Consider the following 27346-nt stretch of genomic DNA (forward strand, 5'->3'; position numbering starts at 1 on the left):
GATAGTTAGATTGCGGATGGTTACAGCAGGGATCCGGAGAGGGAAAGCAGGCCGTTGACTGGGGCGGGGAACATGCGCTTGTGGGAGTCCAGCAAGGTGATCCTGAACCAATAGAACTACCATCTGAACAGCGAGAACAGCTGGAAGTTCCGCTGGAAGTTCCGCTGGACGTACGAACAGGACTCGATGTGCTCAAACTTTTCGCACTTGACTTGCAGATTTCTGGATTTGGCATTTTAAGTCCTCGATCTTGTAAATCCTGGCTTTCTTCAGTCATTTGCTTATAAGATTCAAAATCTTCCACACCTTGGTTTTTTTCAGTACTTTGCTTATAAGCTTCAAAATCCTGGCTTGCTGTCGTACATTCCCTATAAGCTTCAAAGACTTCCTGCAATTCACTATCAGCGATGTCTTCAAACGAAAATGATGGGCATGGATCTTCGTTGGAGCTTTGCTGCTGAGTAACGCAACTGAAATTTGATGAGGTGGTAACATCTGTTGGAGCAGGTGTTATTGAATCCGGATCCAGGTGGTAAGAGTTTTGACAGCAGCAGCAACAGTCTATATCGAGATCGCTCTCAGACTGCACCTCAGACTGGCTTAAGGGCGACGGCGACGAAAACTCACAGTCGCTGAAAGATGTATTCCGTGTTTCCGGTTCGGCGAAGGTAACATAGTTTATCGTGTTACTACAGACTGGAGCACCTTAGAAAATAAAGACAGTCACTATTACTGCAAGGAAAGTCAAATAGCCTATTTATATGAGGGCCGATGGCCATAGTAGCAGACATAATTATTCTAAATAAATAAATAACATTTGTACCTACAGTCTGATGCTAAGCCCTCAAATTCTAAGGAATTCCCAGTTCACTTACTGATTTGCCCGGACGAAATGCGAACATGTGGCCTAGGTATGTACACAAAAATTAGTTTGATATCAAAAGTATTTATTTCCCTACTTTCTTACGCTTTGGCCTCCCAGGCTCTAGGAACAGCCGCAAATGTTCTCATACAGGTAGGTTCGAATAAATTAGTGACACGTTTCTGCAGTTCGTTTTTTGAAAGGGGCGCAAGTGGGGCACATACGTTATAAGCCTGCTGTTTGGCTTGGAAGTTCTGTAAGGTAGTGGTGGAGTCCGCATTGGGAAAGTCGCGACTTGGTTCACTTCTGCAATCTGGGATGTTACTCCCTTCTGTACTTCTATTCTTCAGTATTGAAATGGGAGGCTTTTTCAACTTGGTGCCTAATATTTGAGGTAAGTAGGTCTTGTACATATTATCTAAGCTGCTGATGGTCGTCATGGTGCGAAGGTTGTCCTCATTTTCCTCGAGACTGATGCTAGAACGCTCCATATTTGTTTTAGGCCCAGATAACCATTGCAGAAATCAAAAACACGGGACAACAAAAGTTATACAAATTTGTTTAAGACATTTTATGATAAAATGATAGAAGTATTGGGTCTGACTTCAAGAGTAAGGCCTCTTTCCCTTCTTGTTACAAAAATGTACTCGAACTTATTCGGAGAAGCCAGTTTGTTTTTAAAGAAAAAATACAGTTTTAAGCCGTGACGATACATTGGAAAATGATTTAATGACGCTACTTCTAATTGTCTACTTTCCGTTTTTTCAGTTAAAACTGAAGATCCTATGAAAGTACTCATTTAAAGTTTAACCTCTTTATGTAAGATATAGATAGATAGATATTTTGAACGAACCCTAAAAAATTACCCGAGATGGCGATGCTGGAATAAAAAAGAAAAAGATAGCAAAAGATGGCAATATGTAACGACCTGTTAAAAATACGTACAGTGGCTCGCATCTTATTTCGTGCAGTTACCTAAAAAAAGATAAGTCGTTATTCCTGGTAAACTAAAAAAGACTGGGAATATTAACATTTTTATTAAATTAAAACGATTTTCTTAATCATAAAAACAACATTTTCGTGCTTTTTCCATGCCGCAGCTTATTTCATGCAGCAGATTCTGCTTAACTTATTATTTGTAATTTAACATTTTCTGTATGTCTTTTCTGGTTCAGGACAGCTTTGAGACGATTTTCCTTGCAAGAAACTAACTTTTTCGTGGTTTCCACTGGATTTTGTTTTAAATTCTTCCGTACGAAATCTTCCTCTTTCTTACAGCAATGTCCAATATTTACCATAAAATTGCATTCACATTTAATCTGGAGACTGTGCTGGCGTTATAACAACATGAGGGCAGTTCCAGATAAGCCAAGACTTCACAGTTCCTGCTAGTGGGTTCGGATCGTTGTCCTGTTACGTTGCGTTGTGTGCTGCACGATAATAATTTCAATGGTGGAGTAGCACGGAACAGGACGGTAACAGGACTACAGTTTTTGCCCATTTCCGACCTGAAAAGAGGACATACAAAAAATTTTAAATTACAAATAATAAGTTAAGCAGAATCTGCTGCACACAAAAAGCTGCGGCATGGAAAAAGCGTAAATGTTTTGTTAAACAATTTTTTTGTTTTTTGATTAAGAAAATAGTTTTAGTTTAATAAACGTGTTAGATTCCCACTTAAAAACTGCGTTAAAACTTTATCTTTTTAGATTAGCAAGACCAACGACTTATACTTATTTTAGGTATGTAACTGCACTAAACAAACTGCGACTCCATGTATACTAATTATACACGTTTCCGATCCTATAAAGTAACTGGTATTGTTTTTAATTTGTCAATTTATGAAAAAAAAAATTTCTTTACCGTTATCTATGGTTTTTTAAAAGGTGCTAATTGTGCATCATCTCTGAGTTAACTTTAGCAAACTAGCTGGGATGCTTTCGGTTTCAAAAAAACAATTTATCAAATTTTATGTTGAGCGGAAGAGGATCGCTTCAGAAAGAGTTCAGCATTTTTGTTTCACCTGAAACCGCTAAACAGCCTAGACTAGAATATGACTTAGGAGCACTCAAATCATTAAAAACCCGTATAATTATTTCTATCGTTAAATTTAATATTTGAGGTGTTGAAATCTTGGCCGTTGAATGGATATTCTTTAAATGTGATGATTAACATTTCTTTAGAATTATATTATATTATTTTTATTGTATTATACATTCTTCTTATTCCATACATGTTAGTTCGTAAAAGTGTTTTATTCTTTTAAATGTGCAATAGACGTTAATTATCAACCTACAGCAATTCATCGTCCTTTTCTCGAGAATATCTGATCGCAATATTCGGTGGCGCAAAAATTATCTTAGTCGGTCTGTGTAAATGAAATACTTGGGCGTGCAGTTGATTTTAATTTAACACTGTTGGGCCAAGCAGCCAAAGCAAAGACGGATGAGCAGCGGAGGGTTTATCAGCAATTTTTAGTTTGTTTTGATTATTTCAGTTTCGCATGCGTTTTACTGTTACTTTGTAGCGCATGCGCTTTTGGGAGCTTTGTAGAACTACTGTAGCTTGAAGCTTTTGGTTGTTAAGCTGTACTCTTTTGCATTCGGCGTGTTTTTGTTGCTAAGTTAATTTGAAAATTGAACTGCCCCGATATATTCATTCTAAAGCAACTAAAAACTCTTAGTTGCTCAACAAATAGCAAATAACGTACCGTCCCGGGATTATGATATTCGGTCCAGTCAAAAAAAGTAAAACTATAATATAAGGTGTGGTAAACATGAGCTCAAATTAATATTACTTTTGAGCAAATAAATAATAAAAATATAATTTTTTCATATTGTTAGTTTATTGTTCATATTCCATCTACAAAATACTGGAACAACTTAGTATTTTTTACATATTTAGGTGATTTTCAAGAAAAGATCTGCAGCCATACTATAAACTAAACTGTACTGTTTAATAGCTTAAAAATACTTTTTGTTTATTCTTAAGGAAAGACAGATTTTCGCCCGATGAATGGAAAACTGTTGCTGAATGCCGTCCGAGTCCTTCGGATGAGCAACTCTGCTTGGAGTCAAGCTTCCACTGCAAGAATCCCAGTACGTTATTACGGTAAGCAGGGGTACCCGGCACACTCCGAACCATTTCATAACAAGCCCTTACACCAGCCAGTGCACCGAAACGGTTCTACAAGAAGACCTCCGTGCTGAGCGGCGACGGCGGTTACGAGGTGGTACTGGACCACCGGAAGCTGAAGACGCCTAAGGGCACTCCTTTTGTCGTGCGCAGCGAACCATTGGCTATTGCTGTCGCCACCGAGTTTGACGCTCAGAAGGAAAACATCGAGCGCTCCCGTATGCACATATCCGCCCTATGCTTCACGGCCATCGACAATCCGAACAACCTCAGCAAGCTGGACATGGTCAATTACCTGCTCAACTTTATAGGCACAGACACGGTGCTCTTCCAGTATGACGTAAGTCACTCATACAGAGATAGGGCTGTCCACTTACGTATCTATTGCAGGACGAGAAGGACCTACATGATCTTCAGGTGAACGAGTGGGACCCAGTGATTGCCTGGTTCAACCAGCGTTACGAGACAAACCTGCAAAAGACAATGAACATTACTCCGCCTCAGATTAGCGAGCAGGATAAAATGAAGATTGCGAAGCACTTCCAGTCCTACAGCCTCGAGACTTTGCATGGTAAGGTTAGCTCTCCCCGATGAAAAACGTTTATTATAAATCACTTCCATCAGGATTTATCTTCGCCGTGGATACCTTGAAGTCGATTGTCCTGGCCTGTGCCGTTATTGAGCAGATGCTGACCGTGGAGAAGGCGGTGGCCCTGGCGCGTCTGGAGGAAGAGTACCAACTCAAGTTTTGGGGTCGTGTGGAGTGGGCACATGATCTCAGTCAACAGGAGCTTCAAGCACGTCTTGCGGCTGCCGTGCTCTTCGTACACCTCAACTGTTCGGAAAACTTCGTTAAGCAAAAGCTAATTCTGTAAATAAAAATAAAAACTCCTCGTTGAAATTAACTATTAAGTTTTGTGTTAACCTAAAAATTGTTAGCTCCAATGCCCATGTGATTGGCCGTTACACTTAGTTTTTTTGCACATCCTGAATTTGTATTTAACTTATTTAATACCCTTTTCAAAATACCTATTGATTTGAAAAAAAAAAACATTTAAATCGAAACAATATTTTATAACCGTCAGTTACAGTTTTTACAGTTCACACAATAGGTGGCGTTTCTAAAATTGAACACTGCGTTAATTACTGCTAGCAAAATGATAAAACTCGAATACCCAATAGTCAGATTTTGTTCAGAAGTTCTTATAGTTTTTGATTTGTATGTGCATACTTCTTAAAAAATATACAATTGTGCCCTCTGACCGTAACATTACTCGGCGCACGGAAAATAACTTTAAAATTATGGCAAACGTTTTGCAAATAAAAAAATGTAAGAGCTATTTTCTTAATAATAAAGTATAAACTATCAAGTGTAATTCGAAGTGCAATAGTAAATAACTACAAACATTAAACGAATTAATTGAAATAATAAAACTTTTTTGACTTTTTAGCTTATTTTCTTTACTAATTTTTTTTTTTTTTTTTTTTTTTTTTTTAGTTTTAGTTTTGTTTAGTGGGAAAGCCATGTATTTAGTAATAATTTTCAAAATAAGTATTTTTATCTCTATCGCAAAGATTACTAAAATCGTTAAGCAATGTACTTGCTTAGCATTATAAAATTTATAATATAAAATTTGTATTGAAACAGTTATATTAAAATTCAGTTTATTTAGTAAGAGAAACATTTTTGCATACCAATATACTGTTCTTGCTCATTTAGTAAATATTTTTATCTTACGCCTGTGAAAATATTCTTATAAATAAATTAATGTTGATATGATCTTTTAGAACCAATTAAGCTTAATAAAAACTCATAAACTTTTTTCGCGATGATGTAATTTTAAAGCCAAAGTCTGAAACGTATTTTAGACGTATAAGGTATTTTTTAAAATTATTCATTCGGAATTGTCGATTGGTATTTTCAAAAAATGAGAATGCGGTTATACTTTGTATCTGTGGTCACACTAGTTTGGTCGTGGGTGGCGCATCATCGGGATTTGCCAATTAAACAAGTGCAAATATATAATAATCTCGATCTCGCCAATTGATCCGAAAAAATAGCTACTCGCGAGTGAAGTTCACATAATCTAACGCGTTCGAAGCCAATCGTTAGTATTGTGGCTGCATTTGGTAAGCAGCGTCTTTTTGGTTCGTGTTGTGTATTTTTGTGTGCCTTAGTGTGCGTGTGTGTGTGCCTTTTCACCAGAAAAATGTAAAAAGAAGTTTTGCTAAAGCAGTGAGGCATACAAATTGCACAGTCGCTTTGTTTCAACCGAAATTCGCGAAAAGCGAATCGCAGAGCTGAAAAACCAATCTGATCTCTGTGTGCGGGGGGTATTCTCCGCTCGCACCCTCCGTCACCATCGTTCTCGACAAAGTGGAAGTGGAAAAACCAGCAACTACATCAACAAAAGCGTGTGTCAGAAATAACACAAACGCATCTCGTTGTGTTCTTAGTTGCTAACTTGCATTTTAATTATTGTAAAGCTCCAGCAGCGAGGACAACAACAAATGTAGATATTTTCCGAAACGCAAACAACTACAATCGCGACGTACGACGCCCTTTGGGGAGCAGTTGTGTTGGTGTGCTGCTGCTGTTGTTGTATTGGTGCTGCCACCCTGTTCGACTTTTTGTGATATTTTCGTTTTATCATATGAAGTTCTTTATTGTTTACGCCGCAAACAATAAAAAAGGTGTATTTTTGAAATGATTTTTGCTGGTGTCTCCGCCGCCTAAACAGCTGCCTGCAAGCTCAACGTTGACGCCCACCGAACGACCACTTTCTGGGATTGTGAGAGGCTTTTTGATTCAAAGGTAAGTTCGCTTGAGATAATTGCAATGAGCAGACATAGACTGCAAACAGCAAGTACTGCCTACTGTGTGTTTCTACGCTATCGCAATTGGATTCGGCTTACATCATTGCTTAATTTATATCTGAATTGTTACATTTTTAAGTACACATTGAATCCATCTCAAATATTGCAACTAAGATAAATATAATTACATTAAACACCGTTTAGTAAAACTTTAAAAATTTAGCTAAATTTTTAAAGTTGTGCTAATGCTGCCTTGAGTCAATTCGAAACAAATCCAGAGAGAGTTTCCGAAAAGACACTTAATCCTCGCGCTTTACCCTGTAAAATGTGTTCAGTGAACCAGTTGTCTAAAAATAGCGGAGCACGGAGAAGGAAGCCTTTGGCTTTAGCTCTAGTTTTGGTCGGGATGTCTCGCCTTACGCCTTGGGTCTTGGCTGGGCATCTGAGCCTCAAATGGGCAATCCAATTTGCCCGGTGGTGGAATTTCAATTTCGCACTCAAAACGGTTGTCGAGTGCGAAAAAAGTTTGTGATAATCAAATCAAATCAGCGCCAATGAGGTTAAACAGGGGAGGGCAACCCTGAAATGCTCGTTCGGAACTGACTTCGTCTGCTCTCTAATGAGGATGCATTCAATTATATTCAAATTGTTCACTTGCATGTGGGCGCACAACGGGGAAGATGGGGAGTGTGGTGGCGCGCCTATCTCAATTTTGCCCAAACCAATGTGACTAGGACTTATTTTTCTGCATTAACATTATACAAAAATGTTGATTTACTATAGGGATGATAATCCCAGGTAATAAATTGTATAGTTGAGCTGGTTTGTGAGAGAGTGAACAATTTTTTAACTGGCCAACTCAACCCATGGGCTTACTAGTATTTTCTGCCGGAAAAGATCAATTTGTTGACTAAAACCGAGGTCACTCGCTACTGACAATTTTTTGTGCCTAATTACTTTTTAGTAAAATGTTCGGAGCGCAAAACAGAACTGCAGTAACAAACACATAACGTCAGAGGTTTTAGTTTTAATTCCCCGTTTTTCATCTAACGATGGGGGAGTCGAGGCTCTTGGAGCAACCCAATTCCCAGGGCTAGTTAGCAAGAAGGAATGAGATGGGTAGATAGAGAGGTTGTGGAACCAGTTCGACAACATTTGGAGATTTGAATGTCGCTAAGAAGATGGAAAGCAATTCAAATAATTCTTGTTCCGCAGCGAACATATAACAGCATTGAGGAGGTACTAATTTGCTTATGCGAGGAATACCTTAGGCAATCATTTTATTTGATAGGACTCGGGACCCCGCACACGTATACACGTCACGTACTCTGGAATTCATGAATTGCTTACCATAAACACATCATTCTGATAGTTTTGCCTATTTGCGCTCGCGGAATTCAAGTTCAAAGCTCTTTGTTCGGCAGTCGCTGAAAGAAACTGGAAAAACATAAAAGATAGAGAGGAAAAAGACAATCATGTACGTATACTTTTTAGACGTTAACTTGCACGATATTTGCTTTCGTTTCTTTGTTTCCTTTGTTTTGTTTTATTTCTTCAAGTTTATATACATTTAAATAAAACAACTTTAAAACGGTAATGTAGACCAAAATAAAATGGGAAATGTGGGCGGGATGGGTTCGGTGATGTTACTTCACATATAACCACACACTGCAGCCAGTAATTTTATTTTTATTCAGGCGAACAAATAAATGATTTCAAAAATAAATCCCTTTGTAACTTTTGTTAGTCAACTTTCCTAGTGAATATTGGAATAGGATATTGGAATATTGGATAGTCTATCAATTTCAATGGGGTCTTTAAGCATTCGAAAGAATAACGTTCCGCATTGTAAGGATTATATTCCTAATCTTAAGCTCTCACTTTTGGTATCCGAGCCTGTTCAGCGTACTTGTATTTACTGTCCGCCTCTTTGCTTACAGTCTTTCCTTATCAGCAGACCCAGTAATCGTCCCCATCATCATCCTCGTTATGAAGGCCTCAACGAAACTGGTATAATCTTTGGCTAGCATGTGGAAAAAGTGCTTCCGACTTCCGTATGAATGCTACATTTTCTGCTTTGCTTTGCGATGCTTCAAAGGCGAAACACGTCGGTTGCCATTTCCTTGCCATCGCAGAGGACGACAAACCACCCCAAACACCGCAACCAGTCTACGGCGAACCCAACAACAGCAGCTTATTGATTTTCTACAACTTTGTGATGTTTAAACAGCATTTTAGTTCAGTTTGTTTGACTGTCGTGAGCCGTACACGCGTCAAATGAGCCTTTCCACTCCGAAGTGGGTCTTACAGGACAGAGGGGGATCAACGAGTAGGAGAGGGGTAATACTCACTCATTCACCTGTGGGCGACACACCTCGTTTGCTTCCAGGAATCGCTCGTGCCTATTGGACAGGTATATCAACTCTCCGAGGTTGACATGCAAATTATAAATTTAAACTTGAAAGGTGTTAGTGGGGGATTTTAGTAGAGTTGGAATGCACTCCGTTTGGGGTTCGTTAAAATCAATTATTTTGTTTGTAGGTCAACATTTTTCCCTGGCTCGTGTTACGTTACGTTGGGTAATTCGCCTCAACGTTTACGTCATGTGTGACCAAATTGTCTTTCCTACTTTATCTGCTGAAAAGGCTTTGCTGAACCATTGCACTTAAGTCCTACACGAATTTGCATATTTGCCAAATGCTACTATTCCATTGCACGTTTGTATGAAAACGAAAAAAGAGAATGTTATTTCACAACTAAACGGAAGTACTTTTTGAGGACTATTTTTTAACTGAACGATATAGCCTGATATATCTATCTACTATGAACTAAATGTCTATCAAACTATTTATAACTATCTAGTAGCAGGAATTTGTTGACTGTTTTTTCGTACGAACTTTGTTTTTGTGAGCTATTTGCACTCGGCTAAAACTGAAAACCAGATTCAGTTTATAGGTCGGTCTTGCTCTAATTATGTTGAAGTTTTAGGACTCCGCTTTGTTTTAACATAAAATATTCGTGGGGTTGTTTCTTAATATTCATTGTTTAATGAATAAATCAAAGCCAATTTGCATGTCCACATGTTTTTTGTTTTCACTTCTGTCATGCCTTGATATTCGATTGTGCATTTTTACGAGTCAAGGTCGCCTGAGTATGTTTGCCGTGAATATCTGTTATGGTCGTTAATCTGCTGGGTTCCAGATTATTTGAATGCCTACAATAAAATCGTTTGGGTTGTGTGCTTTGTTATGGATTCCAGGACAGCTATTCGCAATTCTGTTTCGTCTTATCAGGGAAAAGGTTAAACATTCTTCGGGACGCGCTATTCTCGATACTACTGGGCGCGGCTAGTCTGGTTATTATTGTTATTATTTTATTGTCATTGTTTGATTTCAAGCTTTTACCGCTGGCGATTATTGTTTTTCTTGTGGGACTTATCTTATCTTAACTGGGTATACAATACCGTAAAAATACTTTCTTGGAAGAGCTGACTAAGTGCTTTAAGTGCAAGAAGTTATCGTTGGGCCGAACATGCCATGAGTTCAGATTGGCATTGCTAATTACGTGTACCTATCGGGAATTATTTATTGAATTCATAGTTAATGTGGAATATCTTAAAAGGGCACATTGACCTTGTTGTAGAAAAGAAGACATTTATTTCTAAACACTTATGGCACATTGCCGTTTTAATTGTGACAAAATAAGTTTGTCTTTATGCCTTCAAAAGAAGTTTCGTCCGTACCTTGCGTTGCTTCTGTTTCGTTTGGATAACTCTTAATCTTGCCCATTCGCTTTTCGTGCTCATCTGCTTTGGATGTTGTTATTTGTTTCAAACGTTCTTCAAGAATAAACAAATGGTAAAAAATACACCCATTAGGAAGAACGTATCTGATTATGATATTTTTTTTATTTTTTTGCGCAACTATTTCCAGTTTGTCAAGAATTTGAACTTGAATCTTGTAAAGTTTTGATTACAACCCAAGTTTGAATAGAACAGAAGTCAAGCCAACTGAAAAGACCATTTCGGTTTTTATTGAGTGGATTTAAAAAAAACACAAGGTATTCACTATGTTCTTAGCAATTGAAAAAGAGAGGTTTGCAGGGCAAAAAAACATAAATGCATATTTTGAAATTGTTCACATGCAGTTGATTCATAAAAAGAGGAATCTCCCAATGGTGGAGCCACTGAAATGTAGCTTATCCTTGATAAAAATTAACAGTTTTCTGACGAAAAACACAAAAGTGACTCACAAATATATGCTTATGGAATGTGTATGCTTCCCCATTTGTAGGCACGCCGCGAATAAAATAGACGACATTCTGAACTTATTTTTGTTTTGGTTTTTCCCTTGCATACCAAACCGGATCAGGGAAATCCCTGCTGTTGGTCTTTGCCCCATAATTTAATAACCAGCTCAATACGTGACGCTCTGGTGGAGTTGGGATGGCACCTTCGCACAGGTTTACCTTCCACAAAGCCGGCTGTGATTTGGATGCTGTTGCAATTGCAGCTCAGCGGCAGTTTGTGGTCCATTGTCCCATTTAAATTTTCAACGGGCATTGTGAGTTGACAATTTCAATTGTCTTCCATGGGAACGTCGTCATTTCTATTCGCTTGACCCAGCAAATAAAACAAAAGTGAAAAAAATTAAAGCACTTCCGCAATTGGGGAAAGTCCACTTCGTGTTTCCCCGCTTGTTGGGGGTGATGTGCGAGAAAATTCACCGTGTAAAAATACCAATACTATTAGAATACTATTTGCAGTTATACTACTTGATTTATTATTTGTCGCCACATAAGCATTTTTAGTCTCTTCCTCTTTATGCACATTTAATAATAAAAATATATCAGCCGTAAGCATTTTTTACTTTCAAATAGAGGATTGTATATGTCCAGCTTTTCCTCAGTTATTTCTTTCTTACCTGTTAATCGAGCAAGTTAGTCTGTTCTCAGAAAAATGACAACTACCGAAGAAGCAATATTACATTTAACTAATAAGCTTGGAAAACTGATGCTACATGAGACGATCAAAAGCGAAACAAAATTAATGAAAGTGGGCACAGAGTAAAACTTGAGTCTTCAAACTTTCTTTGCTAGAAAACCTAAACGGCTGGAACCATGCGATGTTAAACGTATTCTCTCCTCAATAAAATTTCAGGTAACATCGAAAACGGTCGACAATTTTTAAGGCTTTAGTTTTTACACAATAAGCAGCATTTTGGCTATTTCTCTATTCTTCAGTCTTTGCTCTTTGGATTGGGTTTCGCATCAAAGATTTTCGATTTGATTTGCACTAATAATCAACGTCGAACCCTTTTCGTAGTTGTCAACTACATTCAATCAAATTATATTTTTTTATTGTTATTATTTTACAGAAACATTTTGAAAAGTGGTATTGCAATTCGTGCGGGCTTATTTATTTGCCATCCTCAGCAGATTATTTATATGTCGATTTCTTCAACATCACTTTTGTTAATATCGATTGGCCTCATTAACTGCAATTGCAAATATTTGCTGACCCAGCTTATTGCAAATATTATTTTTTGGCAACTCAATCATAAAATATATTTTGTGTCGATTTATATTTTCGAGTTCATGTTCACCCTCCCACTGCCTCCAGTTAATATAAGTTTCAATTTTTGACAGATCAATTTCAGTTTAAGTTAAGTTCAGTATATCTTTAGAGAATATAAAACTTTCATAAGAAGTTTCCAAATGGTAAGATCGCAGGTCTAATAAGTATTTACGAATCGTATTACTTTTATCAATGAGTAAATGAATAATCTATTCAAAATATCTTCAGATTGGAATTGATTGAATTTTGAGCTGACGTCTTGATCAATACCCTACAGCTTCCTATAGTTCTTCTAGAAAAATATGAATTAATTAGCTACTCTCTTTTAAAACGAACTTCAAGGCTACAATACATATATATTACTTAACTGTAACTATTATTTTAAAATCATTTAACATTTTGTTTGACGGTGGAAAACTTTGTACGTTGGCTTCCAATTCAATGCACTCAGTCTTGTAAACTATTATCTTATAAGCGGAAGCTTACTTTTCGTCGTCGTAGCTCTATTTACTTTATCGTCTCTGTCTGTGTGATTAAGTGAATTTGCGGATTTGGGTATTTTGCATTATCTTTGTTTTATAAGCCCATTTTTCAAGTGAAACTTAGCGGTGGCTTTATAAGCTTAATAACGTTCACTGTAACATCCGTAATACCCTTTTGAACGACACATCGATAAGATATTTTTTTATAAATAGTTGTTAAATAAAAACATCCTCTAATTTTGTTTATGTTTACTTATTTTTGAAAAATGAAATATAAGAATTAAAAGTGGCGTACTTATTTTAAAAGGAAAAACGCATAAAGAAGATTAGTTTTAAATAAAATAAAAGTAAATAATATTGGAAGGAAGTGAATATTAGAAGGATTAGTGAAGGCTTAAAATAAAATATTTTTTTTTAATTTGTTTATTTATCTTAGAACGGGTAAGTCGAGTCGTTTAGCCATGGTCGGACGTATTCTGTATAAACCGTATAAACGCCAACATCTTGAGAACTATAAGTGTAGAGATTTGATATTAAGGGTTTCTGTCAGTATCTATCGACCTTTAAGAACTTAAAATCAAACAATTATTTTCGAACTTATTAGAAATCACGAGTACAAGGAAAGTGACTTTGGCGCCAGTTGATGGTTTTGTGAGTTGATGGTTGCCTCAGTAGATGGTTTTGCCAACTTTTATACATTTCACAAATGGTACGATTACGTACGATTCACTCGATTACAACTTCTCGATACACGTTGACATACTTAAAACATACTTTGGTGATATGAATTAAGTACACAATTTCCCCAGTGCATATTATCCCCAATTACCCAATGAAAACTGTTGCAAAATAAAGTAAATGAGCGGCACCAACTTGTGATGTCATGGGCAAACGAGGAGAACGGAAGCGCGAGGCGAGTAATGCTTACATTTTCATTTGTGTGTCAAGAAAGGCGACTGTAAATCGGTTCAAGTGCCGCCTAGTCTAGCAAAGTCATCTAGACATGAGCCGAGATTAGCATGTGTGCGGTCGCTTATTCAAGTTTCAGTGAAACGCTGACCGACCAGTATCCCCTTGCTCTCCGACGCTGGGAGTCTGCCTCGTGGCACAATTTGAATTTATCGCATTCGGTGTCGTTGCTGTTGTCAAGTTGTGGGCAATCGTAATAATATACAAGTGGCCTGAGTTTTTTACATTTTGCTTGTAGGAAAAATGGGTATTGTTTCGTTCGTAACAAATCCAAATCTGTTAGCTTCAGATTGTAGAGCTAGTTCTGGGTCCTCTGCCATCCGATCAAGTTTGTCAAATAGTTTTAGTGAATTAATAAACTGTTAGGCATATATTAAATTCAAATTAAAGCTCTTAAACTAAATCCAATTAGCCCCTAATGGTATTTTACTGGGCAAATAGCTTTAAAAACTTTGTACGTCTAAGTCTGGAATCCGAATTCAGAGGTTTTTCGTGAAATACAGCAACATTTTTATTTAAAAACAATGCAGCAAACCTTTTTGAAGTTCTGATAGTATTATTCGTGAATATATAGTCAATATCAATGTTTTTTTTATGTAACAAACCAGTCAATGATTTTTATTACTAGTTTTCCATCCATTTTTAGAGAACTAGAAGCCTGTGACGAGTTTTCAAGCTTATTAAGTTTTGAAAAACGTATTTTGTTGATTTAAAAACAGCTTCATAAAGTAAAAATAAGGAATGGATCTGGCCAAAAAAAGAGTCATACATATACGCATATTTGAGGCCTTGTACTCGCGTAATTCAGTGCACGTCATTAACTGTCGGTGAAAATGACTTCACCATTATCATCTGCGGCCAAAGTTGGTGACAAACGTGACACGTACTACATAAGTAATATGTATTATATACAGATACATATCTAAATCCATTCATATGTCCATAAATATATCAAACTAAAAGTACAAAGGAGTGACGGGGTATATTAGAATTGTGATACAGGCAGGCGAAAGTATGTGCCGATTATACTTATGTAATGTGAGGCTTTTTTAATCGTAATATTCTGGTTTAAAATTATTTATCTTGTGATCGGTTAAATAATAGCAGATCTCGAATTTATAGGTTAAAGAAATATTGGAACTCAGGGGTCTTTGTGCCAAGACTCAGGAAAAAATAAATTCCCGTCATCTGGTATAATCAATACTGTGCAACAATTTAATTTTAATATATAACCTTACAATATTTTTTTTTTTTTGAATACATTGGACTGTAGACTGCGCTAAAAAGTACACCTTAGACCTGAACATGGCCATTTCCCACAATAACCGCAATGTAAAAACAATTGTCAGCCTCTTAATCGTTGGTCAGATTACAAAACACATACATCTATATAATTATCAATCGTTTAAATAAAGCTGATTTAGAATATAAAATGGTGAGTGTATGACAAACCCTTGTGGCATCTATTTTGCCCACGATCCATTCCACCGTGGTGATAGCCACTTCCGCCTGTTCGGCCATCTGTCAGTCTGTCCCTAAGCAGTCTGACAGGTAGAGAGTTGGGATTAAGTTTGTGGATTCTAGCTGGGACAACCTGTTTTGGACGTAATATTATAATAACAATAATGTTATAAGCGGAGTCCCATCATAATTATTAATTATTATTTTTACTTAGCTTATTGCAGGCCATAGGAAATGTAATTCATATTGTGTTGCGCCTTACAATTTCGCCACTGAGCCATACAAAGTCTTCGCCTGATAAGTTTAGTCAGGGCGAACATTTTGTCGCTTTTATCTGGATAGTGATCAGGTATGACTGTGTTTATGGATTTAACAACTGATGAGGCCAATAAAATAGCACACAGCAAATGTGTCACAGTATTGGCACTGGACTTTAGCACTATATCTTTCTTTTTGGTTACGCTGATCAAGATTAGAAAATCTATATTTTGCAATAATTATACCACTTGCTGGTAGAGTAATATGTACATTCTAGAATAAGAGAGCAGCTTAAGGTTGGTTTAGCAGCTTGCTACGCTTATTCTCGAGCCCACGAAACGATGAAAGTATTGGCGTCCCTTATAATAGTGTTCAAATTTTTTGTTGACTTTAAATATTCTCTTCGATTTTGATTAACTAGCATTGTTTTATGTCTGATGTTTCGGTAAAGTTTATTATGCCTCTCATGGACCTTGACGTCACAGTCAGTTGTTGCATGGGTCGAGCCACAGATGGCGCTAGTAAAGTTGTAAACGGCGTCGTTTTCTGTTAGCAAAAGGTTATGGGTTACAGAGTAGCGGGTATATGATACTAGCTACTTTTATTACTTACGTTAACACTTACGAAAACTATAATCTTTGTAGTTTCATTTTGCAAAATAAAGTGAATCAAGGATTTTTGAAGGTAAAACACAATAAAAGTTATCGCTGAGATTTTCTTATATAATTTAAAATTCATTACTAACTTGGTTTTGGTCAATTTCAGAAGGGTTTATTCTTAGGTTTGTTACAACGGAAGAAACCTTAATGCACGATTTGATACTACCCTAGATTGGTGTCCTGTAAGAAAATATTAAAGTTTATAGCTCTCATTATCTGAGCCTGCAAGGCTATTAAATGGGATTGAAAATATGGATAAAGGTTTTATCTGTTCCTAACTCCCAATTTATTCCTTTAGTTTCTTAAAACTGAATGGAGGTTAGGAAATTGGGATCTCAAAGCTCTGTGCTCGCGAAGTGATGGTTTATTATAATGGTTTCAATATTAAAACTATAAACCTAACCTAATAGCATTTCGGGTTATTAAAGAGACTCAGAGGTGTGCTCAATTCTTTTAAGCTCACTTTACTCACGTCTCTTTCCGCTTGGACTTAGAATTCATCACACCCAGCTGTGTCGGACGGTCAGTCATTATGACTTTACAAGGAGCATTCAAAGAGCAAGAGCATTCCAGGTAAATCATCTCATTAAATAACGAACATGAATCAGAGATTAGTGTGGAAACTTAAAGGAAAATAACAAGAAGAAACGCTTACCCGGAACCAGAGATAAAGTCCACTGACTGGGGCTCAGGGCTTCTAAAACGGAAAAGGGCTGATAGGCACTTTAGCAGTGACATGTATAATGAATATATTTCAATCTGTGAAATATATTTGAGTTTCAATGGTTTTTAGGTTAACATAGGCGGAACTAGAACAGAAAGATTCAGTGGACTTCGATTGGTCTCTGTTGTTTTATTTCGGAATGTATTTTCATTTTATTCTGAGTATTTCAATGAATAGAACTCTTTCAATCCATTAAAATCAATATATTATTTCTGAAATGTTTACATATCATACATATATACCCCATTAACTCGTACGTACATATGTATTTATCCATATCTACGTCGCGAACAAGAACTTTAAAAGATTAAAATATGAAATTACTCATTCTTGTTATAAAAATAAATATTCTGCGAATCAAGAAAATATTAATCTTTGTAATAACTACCAATAGGATTCGTACATATTTCAGTTATTGTAATAATCAGTAGAAATTGGTGTACGATTAAGAAAACGTTGATCAACTTCACTCCCTTGCATGCCAGTTTTCCTGGATGTCGAAATACCTGCTGGACTCCAGGCGTTGTTAGTTTACAAGAATTAACATTGTAGAGTCACAATAAAAGCAAAAATCTAAAAATTGTGAGTGCAGTTAAATTTCTAGTAATGATAATTCTAATTCTAATTCTTAGTTTTGACAACAATTCCATTCCAATACATTCATCTTAAATCAAAACGCTTTGGGAAAAACCCTTGAGATGGCGTATAAGTAGAGACCATGATGTCATGAATTATTTAGTCTCCCATTGATTTTTAATTTAGGCTGTCAGAAATACCTGTCGGTTCCTTTCGCAGCCGCGGGGATGTTCGCCATAATTTTCGTTGTTCTAGTTTATGGCATAAACATTCCGTTTTTTCCTAAATCTAATGGTGCCACGTCATAAATTTGTTTAGCGCCAACTGTGGTTGTGGTCTCTTCCGATCCGATATAAGGTAAGTATGGCGTGGGCACTAAACATTCAATTGATTTGCTGGCATATTCTAGCAAACAGTGGAAACCCATATTATCACAGATGTTGTTATGAAAGTACTGCTCGAAAGTGGCTAGGAGTTGGATTATTTCCATTAAAAGTCGCCTCATATTCCACACGGGGACTCTAGGCTTTCGTTTGAATATAATAGAAACGACACTCAGTCTTCCCGACTCTTGTCTGGAATAAGCGTGCCAAATTTTCGTGTGGTTTCAATGAGGTCATCAACGATTCAATTGTCATACGTAGAAGTTTTGATTGCTTTTCTTAAAGCTCATGAAAGTGGAGCTGAATCTCGAAAGTAAAAGACTTTCGTTTTAAGTGGATTTTTGTCACTTCACTGGCTCTCGTTGTTGACATCGACAATAACATTTAGTGACTAAGCTCAGGAAGATTCGTCAAATTTCATTGAAGATTTCATTAATTGACAGTTTCGTTGCAAACATATCTTGAATTTTTTTTAAATTTATTTCTCTTCTTTATTATTTTAAACGGTATATAACGTTTCAAACCATCATGTCTTTAACTTCATGCGCAGACCTCATCATGAAAAGCTATTCAATACGTTAAAATGTGTTTTGAAATGCGTGCTATCAAAATGTCAGAACTGTCCAGGGCTGATAAGGAAAAGATATACTAACATTAATTTTGATTCCGCCCATAACAGGAAATGGGCGCCCAATGCCTTGATAAAATTTGTCCCTGTATTGCGTATTTTAATGTTTCTAAAACTATGTTCGGGAAAGAGTGCAATCCGATAGTAATCGTATAATCCCTGTTTAGATTACACGATTACTATCTGATTGCACTATGAGTACTCCCGATCTCGAAACTCTCAAATAGATTTATCGACAAATTTTTAATCAAAACTACCATTGTCTTCTTATTATCACTGTTTTGACGCGGCCTCCGATATCGCGTCGACCCAAACCCAATAATTTAACTGTTTAAGTCGTGCCAGCTGCTTGTGGTGATATAGCTATTGTTACATACAAAATTACGAGAACGACGTACATATATTAGGGATTCAGAACATGCCCACATTTTGAGGCAGCCAATCGAGAAACTTGTTGAAATAGGAACTTATATTTGTGCATTTAGCATGGGCTGCATATTTTCCCACTTCTCGCATACATACACTTGCCAATTTCTTGCTTTCTCGGTTTGCTCTCGGTGCGTCATTGTTAATAAATAGACACTGATGCCTGCGTTTTCGTGAATGATGCAAGGTAAAGGTCAATTAATATAAAAATAGTATCTATGCTTTAATCACTTCTGTATTTTCTTCCCAGTTTGGTTGTTTTCCTCAAAGCGCGATATAAACTTGATCTCTTTGAGGGCTGCCTTTACAACGAGACTGCCTTTATTTGCTCATCAGCGCTTGATATACCCTCTTTTAGGATATAAAAATCAAAGGAATTATACATCGATTTAGCTTTCTTTATGTTTCAATGGTTTGACGATAATGTTTCGTCTAGTCAGCTTTTACTTATAAAATGAATATAGATATATGTGAGATGTCTGAGATCGATTTTACATTTCTAGCTCACACATTCTACCAATTAATTTCCACGTCAAACAGTTTTGTGACCCCTGCTCGTCTCCTGTTTGTTCTAATTGCAGCTGGGTGTGTGGAATACCACCGGACTTTAACCACTATCGACTGCACCGCGGAAAAGTGTCCACGATGAAAACGCCAGAGTAACCAGCCCAAGTGATATTACCGATAAACTAAATAGCAATAAAGCGTCCAGAACCTAAAAATTGATTACCTGGTCAAATTTAAGCGGTGGTGCAACCGCTGCGAACTTTCTATCCACTTTGCGGTAGTACGACGAGAGATCCCAGATTGTTGGCCAGAAATTAATGACACTTCTCGGGCCTAGCGCCCCTGGCATGGCCTTTATGATGAAAAAGAAGAAGTACAAGTTCAACGTTGAAGTGCAGTTGCAGGATTTAGTCGAAGTGGCCCTGGTCAATGAGGTGTTGTTCGCCAAGATACGGCTGCTTGATGGAGGTTCTTTTCAGGAGTACAGCAGTCGGTAAGATCACATAAAATTTCCAAAATTATTGCAAAATAATGAAAACGTTTCACACTAGCGAGGAAGTACGCAATCATCGAGTGGAATGGAACCGCAGCTTTGAGTTTCCCTGCAAGATGAGCGCGAATGCCTCGACTGGCGTTCTAGATCCCTGCCACCTGCGTATTTCGATACGGAAGGAAATGAAGGGGGGTCGAAGTTACTACAAGCTCGGTTTCATCGATCTCAATCTTGCCGAATTCGCCGGCGCAGGCCTGACCTCCCGTCGATTCCTTCTTGAGGGCTATGACTCGAGGCATCGCCTGGACAACTCTATGCTTCGAGTTAGCATTAAGATGCATATGCTGAGTGGTGACATTCTGTTCAAGGCGTAAGTAATTTAATCAGGATCCTAACATCATTAAGCATTAAATTGGCCTTACAGACCAACGCCAAACCTGAAGAGCAAACAGAGTAAGCCTTCGATGGATGATCTGACTAACGCGGCTACCGGTGTAGGCTTGCAAACTCCGACGGCAACAGCTCTGCCCAGCATAGGGAGCGGAAGCGGTGGATCGGCCATACCTTTAGGAGGTAGCGGGGCCACTTTGGGCGGCGTTCCCAGCAATCAGTCGCTGCCCGGAACCCGGCCAGTTTCTACAACTAAGGAGGAGGGTAGGTCGAAAATGATAATAAAGATAATCTAGCAGCATTTCGATTTCGATGCAAATTGTAACCATCACTTGAATTTCAGTAATACTTGCAGATATCGATAGCCAGGCTTTGATAGCGGCCATTGTTACGGACTCCGGCTTGTCCGAGTCATCGGAATCGGGGTTAACATTGACCACGGATAATCTTCAGCAACATGCCGCAGCCGCCGCGGCTAATGCTATTACTCCAGTGACCCAACCGGCCCCCGTACTGGGAATCATCGGTAGCAACAACTACGGAACCACAGGAGCGGGAGTTGGATTTTCTGCAGGCGGCAATGCAAACCTCATGGAAATGGGTCATTCGAGAAATTCCAGTAATACTAGTCAAGTAAGTCCAGCGCTGATTCCCAAGGAAGTGACATGTTCATAATGATTTTTCCCACTGGTAAATCAGATGTCAAAAGGTTCGGGTTATAGCAGTTTTTCGCACAGTCAGCACTCAAGGCAAAGTTCCGAGGGTGATTCGGGCCATGCTAGGTAAGTCGCCATCACAGATTGAAACAACACTCATATTCTGTAAAAAGTTTTAACTTATTTTCTTGTAATATTGATTTTGATATACTTTGCCCAAGATTCGTGTAAAAGATACCAACATACATAAATAACATCTGCTATTCTATAATGCTGAAGTATTTACATGCGTTATATATGCTAAACTTTCCTTACCAACCCAAATAATTGTGTCTAAAACTCCTTTCTAACTCGAATGTTCTAAATTAAACCAATTTCTATTATGCGCGACAAGTCCTCCTAACATGAATAACGAAATCCTTGCTTATCCTCAACAAAACTTATTAAATATTTTTTCTAAGTCTTTACACCAAAAATTCGATATACACAAGATAAACTTAAGTCAGACCTGAAAAAGTTACTGTTTATGATATTTCGTCACTTATTTACTTTTAATTTATTTATGTTATATTCTTAGTTTTTATAAAAGCAATATTATTTAAAAGAGTTTTGGATAAATAATTCTTATATAGTCAATTTCTAAAGTCCATAAGGAACACACTTTCCCTATAAAAAGGTGCAATGGTGGAATTGCTTAAAAATAAGTGCTGTGCGGAAATAAATTGAGAAGAGAGTATGGTAGGAAAACCGATGGACAGCAATTTCACCACCCAAATTAGTTTTTAATAATAATGAGACTTTGGGCGGAAACTCCGGTAACATTGTGAGGCTTACAGTCAAAGAGGGTCAAGTGACCCAGTAGCAGCTCCTCCACATTTTGCCAGTGATATGAAAGGGTATATTTCATAGGCGACTGTGAGACTCAGCAAAAAATAGAAAAATCTGATGCTTTCATTCATAAACTGGCGGTACAAGGGACGGGCAAATTAATATTTTTTATTTTGTAAGGTCTATATTTTCATTGACTTTTGGCCTTTTTATGGTGCGCCAAAGCTTTGCATGAACGGCGCTTCTAAAAGTGTATGTCAATGTAGTCACCATTAAATTGCCAAACAAGGTTAAAATATAACATTTTAGCTTGCCCATTTGGAGAATCCTAATTGTGACGATGTAGATAAAGATTGCACTGAGATTAAGGTGGTGTATAGACTGTAAGACTAGACTAGTTGGGTATAAGAACTGGGTAGAATATAAATCTGGTTGAGGTCAAATAATCTTAATACCATAATAAAAGCTAACATTTTTCTGTTGTAATTGGTTTCTAATTTAGTCTAATATTTCATGTTAGACTAATTATTATGCACACAGTAACACAAATTATTGCTAAATTTTGAGAAATTAATTTTATTTTTCTTTCTTTTTTAAACTAATATTATATTTTGTATATAACAAAATGGGGTATACGGCCAACTAACCAACTGCCAAAAATTCTACAATAACACCATTTAAATTGAATTTACAATTTCGATAAACGACTGCCTGCGTCCCAAATGTATGCCAACAAAACTACAGTCGCTTTAGAAAATCCGTTTCTCTACTTAATAGACTCAATCAGAGAGCAATTAACGCCATGAAATTGAATATACCACACGGTCGACATCACGGGCAAAAGGGTCAAGATCAACAGCTACCTCACAGTGTGCCAGGGGTTCCCAAACACCACCATATTCACACCAAACTTAGTCTCAGCACCACTGTTGAATTTGTGAGCGAGGAACAGCTCTACCAGACTCCAAACGCCACCATGACCACCTCAGACACGTTGGCCTTCGAGGACTTCCGCACCCCAATGGCAGAACTTGCTGCTTCCTCTGTTTCAGCCACAGGTAGCAACAGGAGTTGCTACTCCTAGTTCCACGTACCGCAGTGCAGGATCTCCGTCTCATGCCACGCAATATTACGACAGTGGCGAAGCGAGCGACACAGATGAGTATCTGAACGAAGACTCGGGCGACAATGACTCTGGCCTGGAGGAAAACTTCCATACGCCCCGAGTGGCCAAGATCAAGTCGATGGAGAATCTCTCCATTCTGGAAATGGAATTTCATAAGGCCTCTATGGAGCTGGACCGCAACTCACCGCGCCGCCTAAAACAACTGGCTGAGCATGCACAGATACCCAAGATGAAGTCGCTGAGCAATCTTTGTTTCGACGAGTATGCGGAGAAATCTGTTCGCGAAGAGTTTCAGCGCATGCACGAACAGTCGCTGGAGGAGCGGATGCGCTTCCAGCAGCACCACCAGTTACGAAAGAACTCGACAGCTTCGAACGGGTCAGCAGCGAAGCTGTACGTTAAGCATCTGAGCCACCAGACCCATCATCACATCAAAGTCGGCAACGCCAAGTTTATTGGACAGGACGGTGCCGAGAGTCCGCAGTCGCTCCACTACCCCATTCAGAAGATGCGATCAATGGGCACAATACCAGACATTGTGAGCGAACGCATCGAGCCGGACCCGTTCCTTACTCCAACTACCGAGCGAAAACCGAATTTCCCGCGTCTCGTCCAATCTGCGGAGAAGCCATTGCTGGGCAGCAGCTACGTCAATCGCCTGCTTACTTACGACGTGGTGGACTCGCCGGCGGAACCTTTTGCCAGCTCGGTGTCTTTCATGTCGCGTACACCCTTTCAGCGACCTTATCGACGCAATATGCAGCCCGGTACCTCTTCGACGCCCCTTACTTCACAGGACTCTTTCGCCGTGCGGCCGCATTCCACGAATGCTGCCTACGAGCTAATGAGGTGCGTCGCGTTATGATTACAAACAAGACAAGCAAGAAATTGCCCAAAGATTAAATAATTCAATATTTAAAACTAGAAAGCGGAGGGTTAATCGTTACTAGTTGAAAGTTTCCTGTTTCTGTTATACTGTGATCCTCAGTGTTTAGCTTAATACGCCGCTTTCGCGACCTAGTCCTAGAACTAGCATTGGTCCTTGGTATTGGTCCATTACCCCACACTTCCGTTATCATTTCCATTTAACATTTCCTCCGGTTTTTCGTTAAGCGTTTGACATTTGTTTTGTTGTTGTTTAAGTTCGTACTAATCATTTGTGGTTTTCATTGAGTGCCTTTGGTTTCAGTATTTTTAAAAGGTAGATGTAAGAAGCTTAACGTTATATCCTGATCGCAACAAAGGTTTACTGTATACAGATTTTGCGATTGTCCTTTTTAGTTACCTCGCACACTATTAACGACTCAACCATACCTTATACTGCAGGGGGTTCGGCATACAGCTTATTGAAACTTGCTTAACTTTCCAATATCATATTATGTCGGTATTAAAGTGTACATTTTAAACTTAGTAATGGGCAGAAGGGAGTACGAAAAGACGAAAGCTATTAGAGAATTTAGGGTCATTCTTGGGAAGGAGATATCGCTTCACTTAAAATATCTTGTTTGTGTATTGAGCTTTGGCCTTTGATGTCCAACTGAAGGAAAACGTGTAATGCGTACAAAAGCATTCTTCATGGTAACTCGACTTTGACCAACTTAAAAATAGAAAGAAAATGATTGTGATGAATGCATTTATATTTCGCAAACACTTTGACGACTTTTAGGAGTGTTACAGTCCGATATTTTGAATTAGAAACGAAATATAATATATGTTTTTGGTCTTGAGAACCAATAGTAGAAGTCGATTAATAACAGGTATGTCTTAGTCGGAGCAATCGACTGTAGCGTTCTCCCTTGATTAGGGTTGACACAGCCGGGAATCATACAAACATAAAACCCCACAAAACCTTTTATACACATTGATTTCCAAATAGCAAACCTTCCAATCACATATAAAACGCATAGACTGAAATCATTCGCTTCTTCTGAAAAGTAAAGAATACTACAGATGTTGACTTTTCATTTACTTTTATTTTACAAATACGTGGTTTTGTTTTTTCGAATTTAAAAAATTTTATTTCTTATAAGTGTTGATATAATATGGTTGTGATGTTTTGTGTCTAAAACATATATTCGCATTCAACACGGCGTTCATTCAGAAGCTTCAGTGGAGTTCCTAGACGTCTCTTTGATGGAAATGGCAGCACCATAGGGCAGAACAGCGGCAACATAGGTGCAGCCAGCAGCAGCACCAGCAGGCAGCAGCAAGCGGGTGCCGCAGCTTCTAGTTGTTTCGTTGTTGGATCCAATTCTTCGCCTTGCGGAACTCTGGCCAGTATACACTCAAACCACTCGGCCTCCTCCTCGAACGGCAGCAACAGCAGCAGCAGCGGAGCAGTCATTACTTTCCACTGCAACGCAGGAAGTGGCCAGGATACAGTAGACACACCCACCCAGCTATTGCAACACCAGCAGATGACAGTGGGATCGCCAAATGGCCATGGCAGCAGTCCCCGGTTAGGCAATGTCATGTCCGGGGATGGTCTTAGCTCAATGGCCGCCAGTCCCACGGACGCTTGTAGCATTCGCTCCAATCCATCGGCCGCCTCGCTGCTTCTCTCCACGTCCGCAGCGGCCGCAGAGGCCTCCGCCATGGCCTCGGCCACTACCATGTCCGTTTCCGGAGCAACACTTTCGCCGCTGGCCACTACCCAAATCATTCGCCGCCCTAGCATCACAATGATGTGGGTTGACTTTAAGTTCCATCATTGTTTTCTAATTTGTACTTATTCACTTGCCTACTTTGACCTTTTAAGTTGTAATGATCAGAATTTACCAATGTTCAAATGCCCAGTACATCCCGCCTTTCTGCCGAATTCATATTTAATTTAAGTAATTTGATAAAATATTTCTGCAGAATGGAGGATAGACTGTTCCATTTACCACTACCAGCCCTAGCTAAAATCTTTATGTGTTTCTGTTGCATTACACATTTTATTTATAAAGAAACTTCTTCTGAAAAATAAATGGGAAACCCAAAATTATCACTTTTTTCTTAGAACAATTGAAATAATTTAATTGAAAAACTTGAATTTCTACTTTTTTTTTTGCAAGTGCACTGCATTTTGTTTTAGTTAAGAAATATTTTTGTCGATGCTTTATAAAATGGAAAACCCTTTTTCATTTTGCACACACCATATGTCAGCAACTCATTTCATTAGTTTAAAGCACAGTGTTTGGTTGGCATGGTATGCGTCCAAACGTTGTAATGTTCTGCCTCGTTATTGCCTGCTGTTGTCTTGTTTATCTCGCAATTGCTGAACGCACCAAAAGATGTATTCATATAGCATTTATATATGACTCCTATTTAAATAAGAACACGTGTTTAAAGCCTGTTAACAACCAAGTTCATTTTACTCATCTTGTTCCTTCAGGAATCCCAGTTCCGGTTCGTTAGTTATAAGTGAAACAGGATCTCTAGATCGGACGAAAAGCAGCGGTGAGAAGCGCAAAAAGGGCGCCCTTGATGACGGCCCACGCGTTTCTGACAGAGTGGAGGAGACACGGGTCAATCCAGACTCGTTGATTGATGAGATTTTGAAGGGCACTAAGCTGGATCAGCTTGAGGAATCAGCAGAAAGTGAGTAGCCTATGCCTACTTCTAATGTGAATCTAATAATTATATTCTCCCGTTCAGCCTCTGGCCTTCAGCTGTACATCGCTCGTGACGGAACTGCCTCCCTAGGCGGGCACGAAGTTAAGTCAAGCGTCCGGGCGGGTGCCCTAAAGCAAGTAGTCATGCAGGATAGGAGATAGTACTGTCCGGAGTTGAGCGCTGTTTTTTAAATGAACACGAAGACTTACTGATCGAGTAAAAAAACAGAGAGAGTATCGAACTAATCGAAATAGTTTAGGTAATGCAAACATGTTAACTTGCAAACTAAAGTGAGAATACAAAAACGCTATATACGAGTATATAAATGTATGTCAAGTCTAAACTACACTACTTTGAATGTACGTATAATGCTTATAAACATATATGTATGATATAGATATAGTAACAAACAACTGTCGGTCGATATTTCTGCCAACTCGTTCTCTATTAACACGTCTAGGTGTTTTGGCAAGAGTTGTGGGTTGTGTAAGCACCCGCTAAGGATTAGGAAAACCAAAAATAAACTTCGTAAAACTGCACTTTATATATGCATGGGTTATTCACAACAAAGTAAAATATAAGCGAAATGTAATTATGATTTTTAAAATTATGATTTTGATTTGCTTCCATTAATATGTCCAGCCTCAGGCATTAATATATATAATCGGAAAATAATCGAAACGAAATGCAAATTTTCTACATAACCGGAATTACAACGGGTTCCACTGCAAATACTGTAAAATGCCATTATAAAAGCTTCGAAACTATAATCCTAAATTCAAATAGTCATCGAA

The 27346-nt window shown here is 38.2% G+C and overlaps 2 protein-coding genes across 2 annotated transcripts; both read left to right on the forward strand.

Moving 5' to 3' along the window:
* The first annotated feature begins 865 nt into the window (after positions 1-865).
* On the forward strand, positions 866-4902 carry LOC108103396 (ATP synthase mitochondrial F1 complex assembly factor 2). The gene is made up of 6 exons (XM_017208854.2): positions 866-911; positions 983-1015; positions 3854-3973; positions 4030-4337; positions 4388-4568; positions 4622-4902. Exons 1-6 carry the CDS (start codon positions 893-895, stop codon positions 4870-4872), a joined length of 912 nt encoding a protein of 303 aa, XP_017064343.2. The 5' UTR covers positions 866-892; the 3' UTR covers positions 4873-4902.
* Positions 4903-5936: 1034 nt separating this feature from the next.
* Positions 5937-27091, forward strand: LOC108103390. Its single transcript, XM_017208845.2, is given in 11 exon segments — positions 5937-6812; positions 19537-19955; positions 20014-20325; positions 20380-20609; positions 20689-20978; positions 21045-21127; positions 22574-22868; positions 22870-23804; positions 25057-25641; positions 26332-26537; positions 26595-27091. Coding segments are annotated over 10 exon segments (3231 nt in total). The 5' UTR covers positions 5937-6812; positions 19537-19779; the 3' UTR covers positions 26714-27091.
* Positions 27092-27346: the final 255 nt, after the last annotated feature.

This window comes from Drosophila eugracilis, unplaced genomic scaffold (assembly GCF_018153835.1).
Source record: "Drosophila eugracilis isolate 14026-0451.02 unplaced genomic scaffold, ASM1815383v1 contig_2065, whole genome shotgun sequence".
Taxonomy (NCBI): Eukaryota; Metazoa; Arthropoda; class Insecta; order Diptera; family Drosophilidae; genus Drosophila; species Drosophila eugracilis.